Here is a 15,708-nt window from a genome sequence, read left to right on the forward strand (position 1 = left end):
ATAATAACAGTTTAATATTAAATAATAATAATAATAATAATAATAATAATAATAATAATAATAATAATAATAATAATAATAATAATAATAATAATAATAATAATAATATGTTTTAAACCAAAAATTAATAAAAATAGATCAAATAAATATTAATGATAATGAAATTAATAGTAATAGTTAACAATAATAATAATAACGAAAATAATATTAATAAACTAGATCAAAATAAATATTAATCGTAATAAAAGGTTGAGTCATGTGATGCGATGAAAAGAAAGTATGTCATGATTAACAGCAATATCTCATATATGTTGAAAACGAATCACCTCATAGTTGATTCCGAGTGGTGTTAGACTTGTCCCAACTGTGCCGTCATATGTACGGTCACTTTTCAGAAATAAAAGACGCGATAGGGTGTGGCACGTCGTTAGGTGTCAATATAAAGAAATAGCTTGAGATCGTCTAAAACAAGAACAATAAAGGCACTGCATGTGGGACCAGAAAAGGAAAAAGCATTAGTTTTAATTGGTTAAAAGTTCACCGCGTTTGTTATATGGGTGATGATATCTACACAACTAATTTTTACAAATACACAACCAAACATGCTTTACAGTGTTGTACAGTACAACACTGTAAAACATGTTTGGTTGTGTATTTGTAAAAATTGGTTGTGTAGTTATCACTACCCTTGTTATATACTGTACTCTACAACTCTACAATATTCTATAACAATAACTATTACTGAGTATTATTTATAATAGAATTTAAAAGTTGAAAATATAAAATAAGTGAGTCCAATTTTTTGAAGATGTATATTATGGTTGGTAGCGTTCAGTCTTTATAAGAAACTGTTAGCTAGTTAACGCTGATGTGGAAGTAGAAAACATGTCATGGTCTTAGAAGTAGAAAACATTGCAAAGACTTCTTCTACCTACCCATACCCATTCATCCATCATCATTTCATGAAAATTCAATATTATATACTCTGTATGTGTTTGTGTTTGCCTGTGTCTTTTTAACAAAATCTCACCACCCTTCACTTTATCTGCCAATAATTTTAAATGGAAAGTAACACAAACGCAGTACCACTTCTTACCTCAAAACATGTCACTCAATTCGTCCCCGGCGTCGGAGATATTCCTCCGATCACCGGAGCAAAAGTATTCTTCGACCAATTTCTTATCGAATCTAAAAAGCTTTGGTACCTCGCCGGCCCCGCCATCTTCACATCAGTTTGCCGTTACTCTCTTGGCGCCGTTACTCAAACGTTCGCCGGTCATGTTGGAACTCTTGATCTCGCTGCTTTTTCCGTCGAAAACTCTGTCATTGCCGGTTTTTCTCTAGGCATCATGGTTCGTTCATTACCTCTAATTTAATTTTACTATTTTCATTAAACGTAAAATTCACACCTATTTATCTTTTTGATTAATAAAACCTACTTAAAGTTGGTAATAAGTAAACCAAGATAAAATGGATACGGGTTTTGTTCATGTTACTCGGGTTCGGGAGGGTGATTATTTTTATTTAGATGTACGCGGTCTAATTGGCAAGGATGTCTTAGGATTTAAAAAAATTTGAGCCCTTAGAATCAATAAGACGGCCCTGCTAATTGGGTAATTCTATAAATGTTCACCATCAATTTTATGGTCATCCTTGTAAGTAATTTTTGAAACTGAGATGTTTCGTTAGGATATCAAGACGTCAACCACTAGATATCGTGATGTTTAATGCTCGTAATAATTTTCTCATTTATAAATCACTTTTCAAATTAAAAGTTATGAATGTTTCTAATATTCTATTCTAATTAACTATATTTTCAAACCATTAATAAATATATATACTTATTTTTTTTCTATACAAATAAATCACTTGTTATGTACATTCAGTGATAGTAATTGATTGTATAATTATGAAATCTGTAGCTTGGAATGGGAAGTGCATTGGAGACTTTGTGTGGGCAAGCATTTGGAGCAGGGCAAATGGATATGTTGGGAGTATATATGCAAAGATCATGGATTATTCTATTAGTAACCGCCTTACTAATGATGAATCTATACATATTTGCGACTCCGTTACTCCTGCTTATCGGACAAACCGAGGATATAGCCCGTGCAGCGGGAAAAATGGCGTTATGGATGATACCGCAATTATTCGCTTATGCTTTAAATTATCCGATTGCTAAGTTTTTGCAAGCGCAAAGTAAGATAATGGTGATGGCATATATAGCTGCAACCGCGTTGGTGTTGCATACTTTTTTTAGTTGGTTGTTTATGTTGAAATTGGGATGGGGGTTGGCAGGTGGTGCAGTAGTGTTGAACCTATCGTGGTGGTTCATCGTTGTGTCGCAGTTGGTTTATATTTTTAGTGGGACGTGTGGTAGAGCGTGGTCCGGGTTTAGTTGGGGTGCGTTTAGTAATTTGTGGAGCTTCGTGAAGTTATCTTTCGCATCGGCAATTATGCTTTGGTACGTTGATTTTTTATTTTATTTTTTATTAACATGATTATTTGATCCACTTAGCAACAAAATGTACAAAATGTGACCGTCAATTTAATGGTAGTGTATGTGTCATGCGATTTGGTCATTTACAAGACTACTTCAGTCAACATCAATAATCAGTACGTCCTAAATTACCATTAGATGGTACGTACAATGTTGGGTTGTTTATGGAAAGATGTTATGTTCAACTACTCCACGTACTATTATAGATAAGTGTCCCGTTATGTCTTTTTTTTATATAATCATTAGTCAGAAACAATAATAACAAATACTATAATTCAGTTAGGCACATACATTTCACTAGTCATAAAAAACGTGTTCTAGTTTTCTTATCAAATTTGGTAAGACATAAAGAGAAGCCAATATTTTATTTTTTATTTTTTTGATATATTTAAATATTAATATATTAAATATTAAATATAAATATTAAATTATGTTCAAATAAATGAAAATTAAATTATCAAGCAAATTTTAACTTGATTTTACATATATGTTGCAGCTTGGAAACATGGTACTTTATGGCATTGGTACTTTTTGCCGGATATCTGAAAAATGCTGAAGTTGCTGTTGATGCACTCTCCATATGGTCAGTACTATTTTCCATAAATAAATTTAGGAAAAAAACAACAAACAAGTATAAAAAGGTATTTTCGTAAAATAAATTTTGTCACATGCAGATTTACAGAACTTTTGACAACAGCCTATCTTATAAAATCTACTTACTACGCATACATTTGTCGTGTACTTATTTTCGGAGCAATAGTTTATCACTGACTCCGATCTATCATTTTATCGTTACATGGCGTATTATATTATATTATATACCTATATCTAAAGGGTAGTGATATTTACACAACTAATTTTTACAAATACACAACCAAACATGTTTTACAGTGTTATACTGTACAACACTGTAAAGCATGTTTGGTTGTGTATTTGTAAAAATTGGTTGTGTATATATCATCACCCATATCTAAAAGACCTATAATAGGTGAAATGAATAGTGACCAGGGGTAACTCTGACTTTACACCTTTTTTTTTTAATTATTATTATTATTATTATTTAACCCCAGACTTTTTTCGAAAATTCAAATCGCCCCCCAAAACAGAGGGTTAAAGTGTCAAATAACCATTTTATTAAAAAAATCTTAAACAAACTTCCCCCACATCTTCAACGGATCATATCTTCTCGCTCGCAACGAGTTAAATTTTTCCAACATCATCGTTAAACTCGAAAAAAAATTAGGAACACAATGTCACTCACTATACGCAAAACGGACGCTTTTTAAAAAACGCTAAATACTTAGGGTACTTTTCATACACGTTGAGTTTGTGTTAAATTTTTAAAACTCGACAACTCCATAGCGAAACGCGGAGATGCACATATATTGTTAATTTAACATAACATTTAAATCTTTCACGAGCTATACATTTTATTTCGACTCGAGTTGCGCTTCAACGACATCATCGTTAGTCATGGAATAATTTTACAAACTAAACACAATAAAATACATTGAAAATCGAACCCCCGCCGCGAAGCGAGGGTTCGAAAACTAGTTGAATATTCAGTTCTTACAATTAACCTAAATATAAAACGGAGTGACATTTTTAACATTACATCTGATAAATCTATCTAAATTTACTATACTATTCTTATATGATGTCTTACACAATTTTTTTGTTAGAATCTATTGAAGAGTATTATTAGAAACAAAACAAACATGAAATAAGAACAAACATGAAATAAGAGTGTATTTATAAAATTGGATGGTGAAAGTTCACTCCCAAATACAAGTATATATGCTTAATTAATTAACAGTGTCATCTCCTTTAATTACTTAGCAGCGCCGTCTCATTTAAACATAAAAATGGGTTCGTATAAATACATTTTATTTTAATACATATAAAACGAAAAATACTTCTAAAAAGTTATCGGTAGAACTTTTAATTCTTATAAACATTGAACTCTTATAAACTTTATGTGATTTGATCTATAAAAAAATATATATAAATGAATGAATTCAAATTTTTGGACTTCAAAATTCTGGAGCAAAACTAATATAAGGAGAGAATGAAGAGAAGTTTACTTGTGTAAGTTATATACTATGAGTGTATGAGTGTATCACTTCAGTTTTCTCCATTCTCATTAGAAAAAAGTCTTAATGAATCCTCATCTTAAATTTCTCCGATTTGGTACACAAGTTGTTAAATATTATTGTATTTTTGTACGATAATTATAGATGCATCGAGTATTTATTGGATTACAATGACTATTAGTAGCTACTATAAGTCATTTACAAGAGTCATTATATTTACCTCATAAAATTGATGCATAAAACACATGGTATGCATCAAGTAATTATACTATATACACTAATATTATAGAAATATAAATATATATTTCTTATAAGCTTTTATCAACACCCTTTACAAAACTCTGAAATCTTAATGTCGGTTTTATAATAGGATACCATGTATTATTGTAATTCATTAACGAATTAAAGAGGCATTGATTTAACAGTATTGAGGAACCCCGTATGGCTTATGTATTCGAGTTTTGAGGTGAACATTTATAAATATCCATAAATAAATTCATGTACACTGTGTGAGTTTAAGCTTCAAAAGATTAATAAAGAAATGATAAACATAAATACTTAAGCAAATACATTATATTATTTTAAACTGCTTATTTTTGTTCTAGGGGCAATTAAATTATGACGCAGTGATATTATATAGATTATTGTTTAAAGTTTAATAATGACTAATGTTTTACTTTAACACTAATTGTTGCGCGTAGTAAGCCATTGATTATTTTTACTTTTTACATTAAAGTAATATAAAAATATATATTTGATATATATCAACATTCTAGATCTCTTAACCATTGATTTGATTTTTGTTAAATTGCACAAGAATATTTTCAAAGGAAAACTCCAACACGTACTTTACAATCAAAATTGCCGTCTATCTTATCACTTTTGGGTTTTGTGTGTGTTACCTCTTTTGTTAGGTAGTACTAGTATTATTAAAAAAATATCTGAAATTTTGATACTATAAGATTGTGATGTCGGGCTTGTCATTTCATGAAGCTTTTAGTATCAACTAGTTATTGAACTCTCGCTTCACGCCGGGGGTTCGGTTTTCAATGTATTTTATTGCGTTTAGTAAAATTATTTTGTGGCTAACGATGATGTCGTTGAAGCGCAACTCGAGTCGAACTAAAAGGTGTAACCCGTGAGAGATTTAAATGTTCTTTTAAATTAACAATATATGTGCATCTCCGCGTTTCGCTATGGAATTGTCGACTTTTAAAAATTTAACGCAAAATCAACGTGTATGAAAAGTACCCCAAATATTTAGCGTTTTTTAAAAAACGTCCGTTTTGCGTATAGCTGGTGACATTGTGTTCCTAAAATTATTTCGAGTTTAACGATGGTGTCGGAAAATTTTAACTCGTTGCGAGCGAGAAGATATGACCCGTTGAATATTTGGGTGAAGTTTATTTAAGATTTTTTATGAAAATGGTTATTTGACACTTTACCCTCCTGTTTGGGGGGTCGATTTGAATTTTTCAAAAAAGTGTGGGGGCGTTGTTTGTAAAATGAAATTTAGTTTAAATTTTAAAAAAATGTGAAAAATCGAAAATGCCCCTGGTTACTGTTCGTAAGCTTTGTCTGTTAGTTAATATGTAAATGTAAATGTAAATTTCAGTCTTTCTTGATAACTTTGTGCTTTAAAGTTAAACTAAGATAATTATCTCTCTTTTCACCTCAAATCAATTTAATGGTCCATACTCAAAAAAATGTTATTTAATAGTACTAGATATTACTATTACAGTATTTTATTTTTTTACTTTACAGTTTTATCTAAAATTTACATTATTATTTTTATTTATTTTTAAAAGTTGACAATTAATTTTGAGCAATACAAAAATATATACTGAACAATAAATTTGGAAATGTTGAAATACATAAAACATATATATTTTTTATAAATAATTCATATACCGTGCATTAAAATCTTATACAATATAAGTTCTCAATAAGCAATTTTAGTATTTCTATTAAAGTATAATGATACATAGGGATGGCAAAATGACCCGTACCCGATGGGGAAACCCGAAAACCGTTATAATTGGGTCGGGTTTGACCCGAGTCCGTCGGGTCATGGACCGAGTATGGGGATGGTTACAAAAAAATTCCGAGTTCGGGTTCGGGTATGGTTTTGGATACAAACTCATTTACCCCGACCCGTATACCCGACCCGTATATCCAACCCGTATACCCGACCCGCATACCCGTATACCTGGCCCGAGGAATTATAATAATAATTTTATGTAAAATTTTAGTATTAGTAGTATATTGTTAATGTATGAAAGATTTCTCTTATTTGTTTTGAAAACGAGTATAATTTCATTCAATATAATATACAACAAGTTTTCTAGATGTGATATTTTATATACTTTGTGTATTTGAGTATTTTAGAAACTTTTCGATCAACTTTTTATATATGATATTTTATAATACTTAAAACATGAAGTAGTTAAGTTATTTTTCAATATTTTGATTTGGTAACTTATTGAAAAATAAATACAAAATGACTAATCAGGTATACCCGTTTACCCGTGGGGAAATCCGAAATCCGATAGTATGTAGGTAAATGGGGACCCGACGGGTTTCGGTCCGGGTTTGGGGTGGGGTTTCTTAATCGGGTTCGGGTCCGGGATTACCTAAACCCGACCCAAACCCCACCCGATACCATCCCTAATGATACATCAATATTCTTTAAATTTAGAAGAAACTGATATGTTTCCTTTTATTTTCTTGATTAAAATGTATAAAATTAAAGAAACAAATTATATTATATATAGAGATGGAGTTATTATTACTTTTCGATTGTACATTTTGTATTTTGTATATATATCCTAATACTCACCTAAATATGTGTCGTTTGGTGCCCATTTGAATGCCGCTTAATTGTCCGTAGTCATACTGATTGTTTGTGTAAACTACACATGAAACAACTTTTTTTTTTCAGTTTACTTTTTAAACTTTTTCACACTCTATTCATTTATAATTTTTCTTACATTTCATTTAATAAACGGTTTCTACCAAATTTCAATGTGATTATTGTAATTATAAATTACCAAAAAGTGTTTAATGTATACTCTAATGGAACCGTTTATTGTTGCAAACTATGTCTGGCAGCAATGTGTAGGTTATCCCTACTAGTGAAACAATGTTTAAGGTATAGGGCTAAATCATTTTCCAGAATGCGAACGTTTTTTTTTTTTTTTTTATTTGACATTTTTTTCCTTTTCCAAAGTAGCTTAAAAACTGTTTTTCCAATATTCTTTTTCTCCTCAAACAATTTTCTCAACCCACTATATAGTTTTAACTTTTGATATCATTTTATATAATGCAAAAATTAATGATGTATTCTTTTATAAACATCTAGTAAAATTAATATAAAAGTATAATAATATTTTCAAAATTATTACACCCTCTATTTTTACGAATTGCGCTAAATCAGTTGTTCACTTCTATAAGTAGATAAAACAAGAAGTTAAAGTTAATCTTTTTTTTTTAAAAACAAATATTGTACTATTTATAACTATAAAAGTTTATACATTATTCTTCTAATTTAATTTTCTGATAATTATTTTAATTGTAACAAATTAATTATTCATTTATAGATGATTATCTCTCCTTTTATCACAATGTACTGACAGCCCTCCGCTAATTCTATTCTATTCTATCTATATACTAAAAGCAACAGCTGGGTTACTATTAGTAAATAGTAACCCCTTCCATGCTTCATCGACTTGTACGTTACGCTGAAAATATTGTACCCACAAGGGATACTACTCATCTACAGTGTGTTTTTTTTTTAAATTTCCCCCTTATTTTCGCCTACAATTTTTTCTAAAGGCCCTTACAAAAACGCTTTCTGAGCGCTAATTCTATTCTATTCTATCTATATACTAAAAGCAACAGCTGGGTTACTATTAGTAAATAGTAACCCCTTCCATGCTTCATCGACTTGTACGTTACGCTGAAAATATTGTACCCACAAGGGATACTACTCATCTACAGTGTATTTTTTTTTTAAATTTCCCCCTTATTTTCGCCTACAATTTTTTCTAAAGGCCCTTACAAAAACGCTTTCTGAGTGTTTTTTAACTTATTCTTTCCCAAAAAAACGTTATCCATAATTCTTTTTTTTTTACTATACTTTTCCCCTAAAATTTTTTTTCAACTTTTGCCAACAACGTTTCATCTCTATGTTTTTTCCTCCTTTACCTTGTTTCTTTTTTTATCTTATTATTACCATTCTTTTTCCTTACAATCTTTTTTTTAACTTTAACAAACATTATCAACAATGTCAGATCTCTATGTTTTCCTTTCCTTTCCCCTATCAAATTTGTCAAACGTAACCCGGGCAACGCCGGGCACCCCACCTAGTTAGAAACTGTTGGGAAGTTATCCAACATCGGTCATGGACAAAAACAAATGTATGCATATAAGTCAAAGGGGAAGTCCCTCTATCACCAATTGGTTTTAGAAAAAGATGGACTCTTGGACTTATATGTTGTACATGTTGTTGGACTATACGATTTATCAATTCTGTCATGGTATCAGAGCTTAGGTGGACGGTTTGTTCTACAGCGAGTTCGAGTCAGGCCCCCATGAGTGTGTCGCCGTCGCTACAAAGAGATTGAGTCAGGTCTTCTTCTTGCCGCCATCTCTACAACCGTTCCACGCCTCGATGTGAGGGGTCGTGTTGGGAAGTTATCCCACATCGGTCATGGACAAAAATAAATGTATGCATATAAGTCAAAGGGGAAGTTCCTCTATCACCAATTGGTTTTAGAAAAGGATGGACTCTTGGACATATATGTTGTACATGTTGTTGGACTATACGATTTATCAAGTGGGTGATTTAAATAAATGCTAGAAAATAAAATGATTTAGAAATATTGGACGTCACAATTTATATAAAATTGAAAAAATTAACAATATCATATCAATATTATTATAATAATAATAATAATAGAAGTCTGAGTTCATCAATATCTGCCCAACAAAATAACAAACATGTGCTTTTCACGCCTTGGTGTATCCACTAAAATAAGTAGGTGTAAAATAACACAAATTGACAAAACTGAGAAATCTATATAATGACAAACCTTTTGTTTTCTTTATTCGATGTATGCATCTTGCAAAGCATAGATGAAGACGTACGGTGCTTTTGTTTGTCTCATGATTTAACATTGAATGCAAGATAATTCAATATTTAAAGGGTTTGTTTTTTAATTCTGAATGATTCAGCATTCAATGATTAATTATTCATAGCTTAAATTTTTCTTAACTGTTAAGCATCTATATTTTATATAATATTAATTTTTATTTTTAATTATATTTAGAACACTTACAAAACAACTATACTGTAATTTTATTTTTGTTAAATGTTAATAAGGTACACATCATTCACATTTTCGTTCAAAATAATTATCAAACGGGTTTGTTATTCAGAAACAACTTCATTCAGAACTTTTAAATCACTCAGATTATGAATCATTCAACGCTTAATCATGATTTTTTGTCTGGTCAATATTTTTATTTAAAGTTTTTTACATAAATAGAAAACAAAGAGCTGATGATGCCATACAAGGTACTCCGTAATTGGTAGAGGACAATTTGTTAACATATGAAGAATCATATTACGAGGAAGAGTTGCATCGAGGGCTTTAAAAAAAAGAAGATGAAGATCCTGCGTAAATTAGGTTAAGCCGAAGAGGCGTAGGGGAAAGGAAAAAAAATTAGGATTGAATCTTGTTAGGCTGATACTGTGTGAATGTTTTAGAATTAACCTCCTCAACTTGAGGTAGATATCGACATTTGTATTTGTAATGATATGAATAAAAAGTTTACATAAATACAAATTACAAATTATGGAAATTATAACAAACTAATCAATCTTTTCTCTATCAGATATCACACTAGTTATTGTATTGTACCCTTAGGTATTTATCTTATTTCTTATTTGCTAACTGTATTTTCTCTCAACTAACTATTGCAGCACAAACATTGTTGGCTGGGCAGTTATGATAGCAATTGGATTCAATATAGCTATCAGGTTAGGTTCTAAACAAGCTTCTCTCAATTCAACATATTCACCTTTGTCCAAATACATATAAGAAATAATATGTAGTGCTAGCAGCACGCATTTTACGCGTGGTTTTTCTATATATATTTTTCCTGATAGAGCTAATGATAAAATATATAATTTTTGGTTACAGTGTAAGGGTGTCAAATGAACTAGGGGCAGGCCACCCAAGAGCTGCAAAATTCGCAATCGGGGTGGTAGTGGCGTCCTCATTCACATTCGGTACCATGCTCGCCATCCTTCTACTCATTTTCCGACATCAATATCCAGCCATTTTCGCCGATAGTATGGAAGTTCAAGAAGCGGTTTACGCTCTCACTCCATTACTAGCAGCTTGCCTTATCATTAACAATATTCAACCTGCACTCACAGGTACCTAACACATTGATTAAAAATCTGCATTTTTTTCAACTAACTTAGTTATATCTTAACCTTTATTTTGCTTATTAAAAGGCTAACAACTGTTTTACATGTATAATGCAGGGGTGGCGATTGGGGCGGGTTGGCAAGCTGTGATAGCTAAAATAAATATTGCATGTTACTACATCTTTGGCATCCCTTTGGGACTCGTTCTGGGATTTGTAGCCGACTGGGGCATCATGGTCAGGATTTTTTGTTTATTTTGATTTGTTTTAATCTTTTTTTTTTATTTATTTCTTGGATCTTTAATTAACAAATGAGAGAAATTTGCAGGGTATATGGATAGGCATGTTGACTGGAACTGTGGTACAAACAACCATACTATTCTTGATTTGTTACAGAACCAACTGGGACAAAGAGGTACTTTAATAGTTTAATATATGGACTACAGTAATTAATAACATACTGAACAATTATAAAAAAAAAAATAAGATGCTGTTAAACTTAAACCAATAACACCTTATGCAACTTCTGGCCTATTCGAAATGCATCATTTGAAAGTTAATTATTTGAGGGTTACGTGTATTAAAATGTTAGGAACTGGTAAGAGCAAACTTATTTGGCCCATTTGTACATTTGGCAACAATATACAACCAAAATTGACCTGTTAGCATAAATTTCACACACTGCAAATTATTAGCTGAACTCACTATAACTATGTGTTTGTTTGCAGGCCTCAATGGCTGACAAGAGAATTAAAGAATGGTCAGGTCAAAGGAATGTAGCTGAAGTGCAATAAAATGCAACTGATTTTATTTGGATGTATGTAACATATTTTAATTAGTTATTCATGAGCTTATTCAATCAATATCTAAATTGTGCGAATAAAATTGTAGTTGTTATTCGATTTTAGTAACGCTATTTAACGAATAAAATTCTAGTTGTTATTCAATTTTGATAACGCTTTTTGACAAATGTTGATTAATTGAATTCGACCGCTACATACTTTGTTAAAACTATTAATGTGTGGTTAATAGCCAATCTGGACTTGGTATATATTTACCAATTTTGTTAAAGTTCTTATTACTTAAATAACTACATGACCACATTTCCTCATAAAAAGATAATCAGACATCAGGCCCTTTTTTTTTTAGTTGACCTTATATAACAATACATATATATAGCAGCAGGAGTAATATAAAATCAAGACTTGCAAATTATGAACAAATGAAATTAAATGAAACCATATAGGAGTAACAATGAAAGGCGTTTCATTACTTATATTCACGTTATCTGCGGGTTTTCTTTTTCCCTACTTGCGTAGACTTCGCTTAAACCTTTTCTGCGGCGTTGTATTTACCCACTTACTTTCCGATGATGATGTTGTTGTAGCATTCGACGTGAAAACATTTTCATCTTTTTCAGATACTTGGTCATCAAAATCAGTAATTGGATTAACAGAAGTTTGTTGTATAATAGATAGTTCCTTCATCAAGTCTCTGATTATAATGCTATTTAAAGCACGATTTTCTGATTCATCAGTAGTGGCGATCAACAAATCACGTACACGAGTGACCGGGAGATCGACGAATGATTCGGGAAATGAATTTTTGAAAGAACATGGTTCGTCGGGGAAAGAATTAGCAGACGCAAAAACGTCTTCCCAGTTAGAAGGAAATCCACGATGGAAAACATCTAACACCTGTTCATAACTTACAAAATATGAATTACAACGGACTTTTAGTCTTTTACATTAATATTCATTTTATTATTAAAAGCAAATTACACCACAATGTATCCACCACTACCACTTCTGCTGTCGTATGTACAAGGTTGAAAAAGACGCGAGACGGGGTCGGGACCTGTCGAGACAGACGTTGACAACGTCTGGCGTTGACTTTTATATATATAAATATATATACACGTATTTTAAAGCCAAAAAACCTTCGTTGACAAGATTGTACCTATAATCGCTATTATCGTTAATATAATACAAAAAAAAAAAGTAGCATTAAACTACGACAATGTTGATAGATTTGACCGAGACCGGCGTTGATCCGACCTTTCCCGCGGACCGTTGACCACTTATTAGAAGACGGGACGGGGTCGAGACGGGCTAGTCACCAAAATGCCGCAACGAGCGTCGCAACAGACGCATCGGACGTCATTTACAACACTGCGTATGTATTGAACTAAAAAAATCGTTGCAATGTTTTAAACTTCAATTCACATAGAACTCGGCGAGTAGCACTCGGTTGGCCGAGTGGTACTCGGTCAAACTGGTCAACCCTCTGTCAATAGGGGTTTTTAGAGATTACTCGGCCAAAACGCGGGATTACTCGGGCAAAACTCAAACTTGGTCAAAATCCAATTACTCCCAAGCAGTGTTGTAAAAAACCCGATTACTCGCCGATTAATCTCCGATTAATCATTTTTAAGAGCAATCCGTTCCGATTTCCAAAAATTCGTTTAATTAAACGGTCAACGTCCATTTATGGGTCAAAATCGAATTTGGTAACCAAAGTCGGTCAAAGTAAAAAATGGTTACCATTTTAACATGAATTTAAACTAGAACTTTATAGTTTTGGAGCAAAATGAATAATTTTAGACAATTATGTTAAAGTTTATTTTTATATTTATGATTTTTTTCTATATTTACACATAATTTTTAAAAATTTAATATTTAAATGTATACAGTACAATCCGATTAATCCTCGATTAATCCCCGAATTGCCGATTAATCTTTCCAAAGTACCGACCGATTAATCCCCGAATAGCGAATTTTGCAACCTTGCTCCCAAGTAATCCATCCCCAAGTTACAGATCACTCTCTAAAAAATTCGGTCAAAGTCAAACGTTGTCAACATCGGATTACTCATTGACCAACTTCATTTCATCAGAAAAAGTTATCATTATAAAGATTATGTAATCGTGTTAGATAGATCAGTCATTTATTTATATACCTGAAGGGAGAAGCCATTAGATAACGTCTAATCCTTATGTAAGGAGTCACCAATAGTGATTATGATGCCATCAACTGCTTCAAGAGTGTTGTTATCCAGCCTCCTAGCAATTGGTGCTGATTCAAATACTAGTTGAAATTCGTTTTCATTTTTGTTGCGTTTGCAACTCGATGCAGACCCTAAAAGTCGCATTCCTCGTGTCCTGTGGCAATTTTATTTTTTATTAGGCTAAATAAATCAGATTATTTTAAACATTAAATTAATTAATCAATCGATAAAAAAAAAAAAAAGAGTAAAACTATATGATTACAGACAGAATTAGAAATTAAATTGAAATATATACTATAAATGATGTTAATTACTCTTTGTTGGTGTAACCTCCAACACCTAACTTAGATTCCTTTTTATCGGGCTTTATGAGCCACCATTCCTTCAGGAAAACCTGCAAATATCATGATTTAATTTAATTTAATTTAATAAGAAGTCAAATTAGGCAATCAAATTGCAATGTAGAAACAAGACTTACTGATTTACGGTTTGATGAAGAATTGGGCGTTTTAGATGCGCTGGAAACATTCTCCATAAGCCTCACCAAATTCTAATAAACCAAACCCTAACTTAGCTTCTGGGAGAGAAAATGGCTAGCGGGAAAATAAAATACTCCGTACACAAATGGCTGGAGAAATAAGTGGGCGAGTTTTTTTTTACGAGTGAAAAAGAATAAGAAACCAACCGACACAATCCGGTCCAAAGAATTTAAATATTTAAGGATGAGGTTAAAAAAATAGCCTTACACCCTAACGAATAATATAAGTTATTAAAAAATGACTCTTAATTTTAACGAAAAATATATGCATTTTGCAAAAAGGCTCTTTGAGCATTGCTAGAATATTAGTGGACTTTGATTTTATCTTTTTCTCAGGCTTTTGATTGTTATTTTTGGGTCTATTGTGTTTCGCCTCCGCTACTTCATTTGTGTTTCTCTAGTTCTCATGTTTCTCAAATCTCCGATTATACCTATATATATAAATAAAAATTTAGCCCCTGAAAACCTTGTGCCTCGAGCGGTCGATCACCTTGTTCCCTCTTCAGGCCTCCCATGGGAATACACATACCATAACAGAGTTAGGGAAAAAATATACTCATATCAAGTAGATTACTTGATACGATGAGTCATGTTGTCTTCTTTGGAACTAATTTGGTCAGTTGGGTCACTAAGAAGCAGATGTTTGTTTCTCAATAGCGAGTATAAAGCAGTTGTGGCAACACTTCTGGGGATTTATGGTTGTCTAATTTTCTACGTGGAATGAGTGTACATTCGTCTACTAAACCCGTTCGTCTACTGCGATAGCTTGGGTGTCACTCAACTAAGTGCCAATCCAGTCTTCCCTTCCCGTGTGAAACACTTAGCTCTCACTTATCACTTTATTTAGGAACAAGTTCAACTAGGGACCATAAGGGTTACACATGTCTCGACAACGGATCAACTTGCTGATGCACTCACCAAACCGCTACCTCGCACTACTCTTCAATATCTCATGTACGAGAGCGGTCTCGTTTCCAGGCCGTCTGTCTTGAGGGGGCATAATAAGGATAAAGCTATTGATGACTAAGTTGATAAGGATATCGACTACCATATTTGTTGAATATTGGAGTAGGTGAGTCAATACTCACATGAGAATTGAATGGTATTTGGTGCCTACAATTTGTGTTAGGCAA

General features: G+C 32.0%; 2 protein-coding genes across 2 annotated transcripts; one reads left to right on the plus strand and one right to left on the minus strand.

Annotated features, from left to right (window-relative positions):
* Window positions 1–877: 877 nt before the first annotated feature.
* On the plus strand, window positions 878–11,981 carry LOC139893927 (protein DETOXIFICATION 29-like). The gene is made up of 8 exons (XM_071877127.1): window positions 878–1,352; window positions 1,923–2,464; window positions 2,997–3,083; window positions 10,580–10,636; window positions 10,800–11,038; window positions 11,150–11,268; window positions 11,360–11,446; window positions 11,760–11,981. Exons 1-8 carry the CDS (start codon window positions 1,062–1,064, stop codon window positions 11,823–11,825), a joined length of 1,488 nt encoding a protein of 495 aa, XP_071733228.1. The 5' UTR covers window positions 878–1,061; the 3' UTR covers window positions 11,826–11,981.
* A 199-nt stretch (window positions 11,982–12,180) lies between these two features.
* LOC139893928 (kinetochore-associated protein KNL-2 homolog) lies at window positions 12,181–14,648 on the minus strand. The gene is made up of 4 exons (XM_071877128.1): window positions 14,516–14,648; window positions 14,352–14,431; window positions 13,990–14,191; window positions 12,181–12,728 (listed from the first exon to the last, which is right to left on the minus strand). The coding sequence occupies exons 1-3, from the start codon at window positions 14,570–14,572 to the stop codon at window positions 14,017–14,019; spliced, it is 312 nt and encodes a 103-aa protein (XP_071733229.1). The 5' UTR covers window positions 14,573–14,648; the 3' UTR covers window positions 12,181–12,728; window positions 13,990–14,016.
* Window positions 14,649–15,708: the final 1,060 nt, after the last annotated feature.

Source organism: Rutidosis leptorrhynchoides, chromosome 2, assembly GCF_046630445.1.
Source record: "Rutidosis leptorrhynchoides isolate AG116_Rl617_1_P2 chromosome 2, CSIRO_AGI_Rlap_v1, whole genome shotgun sequence".
NCBI classification, from domain to species: Eukaryota; Viridiplantae; Streptophyta; class Magnoliopsida; order Asterales; family Asteraceae; genus Rutidosis; species Rutidosis leptorrhynchoides.

Bases quoted from the DNA above. Each gene is read 5' to 3' on its own strand.
- LOC139893927 (XM_071877127.1), top strand. From the start codon at position 1,062: ATGGAAAGTAACACAAACGCAGTACCACTTCTTACCTCAAAACATGTC. The intron at 1,353-1,922 runs GTTCGTTCATTA...TGAAATCTGTAG, and splicing joins GTTTTTCTCTAGGCATCATG to CTTGGAATGGGAAGTGCATT. The intron at 3,084-10,579 runs GTCAGTACTATT...TAACTATTGCAG, and splicing joins GTTGATGCACTCTCCATATG to CACAAACATTGTTGGCTGGG.
- LOC139893928 (XM_071877128.1), bottom strand. From the start codon at position 14,572: ATGGAGAATGTTTCCAGCGCATCTAAAACGCCCAATTCTTCATCAAAC. The intron at 14,432-14,515 runs GTAAGTCTTGTT...TGATATTTGCAG, and splicing joins CTTCATCAAACCGTAAATCA to GTTTTCCTGAAGGAATGGTG. The intron at 14,192-14,351 runs GTAATTAACATC...AAATTGCCACAG, and splicing joins GGAGGTTACACCAACAAAGA to GACACGAGGAATGCGACTTT.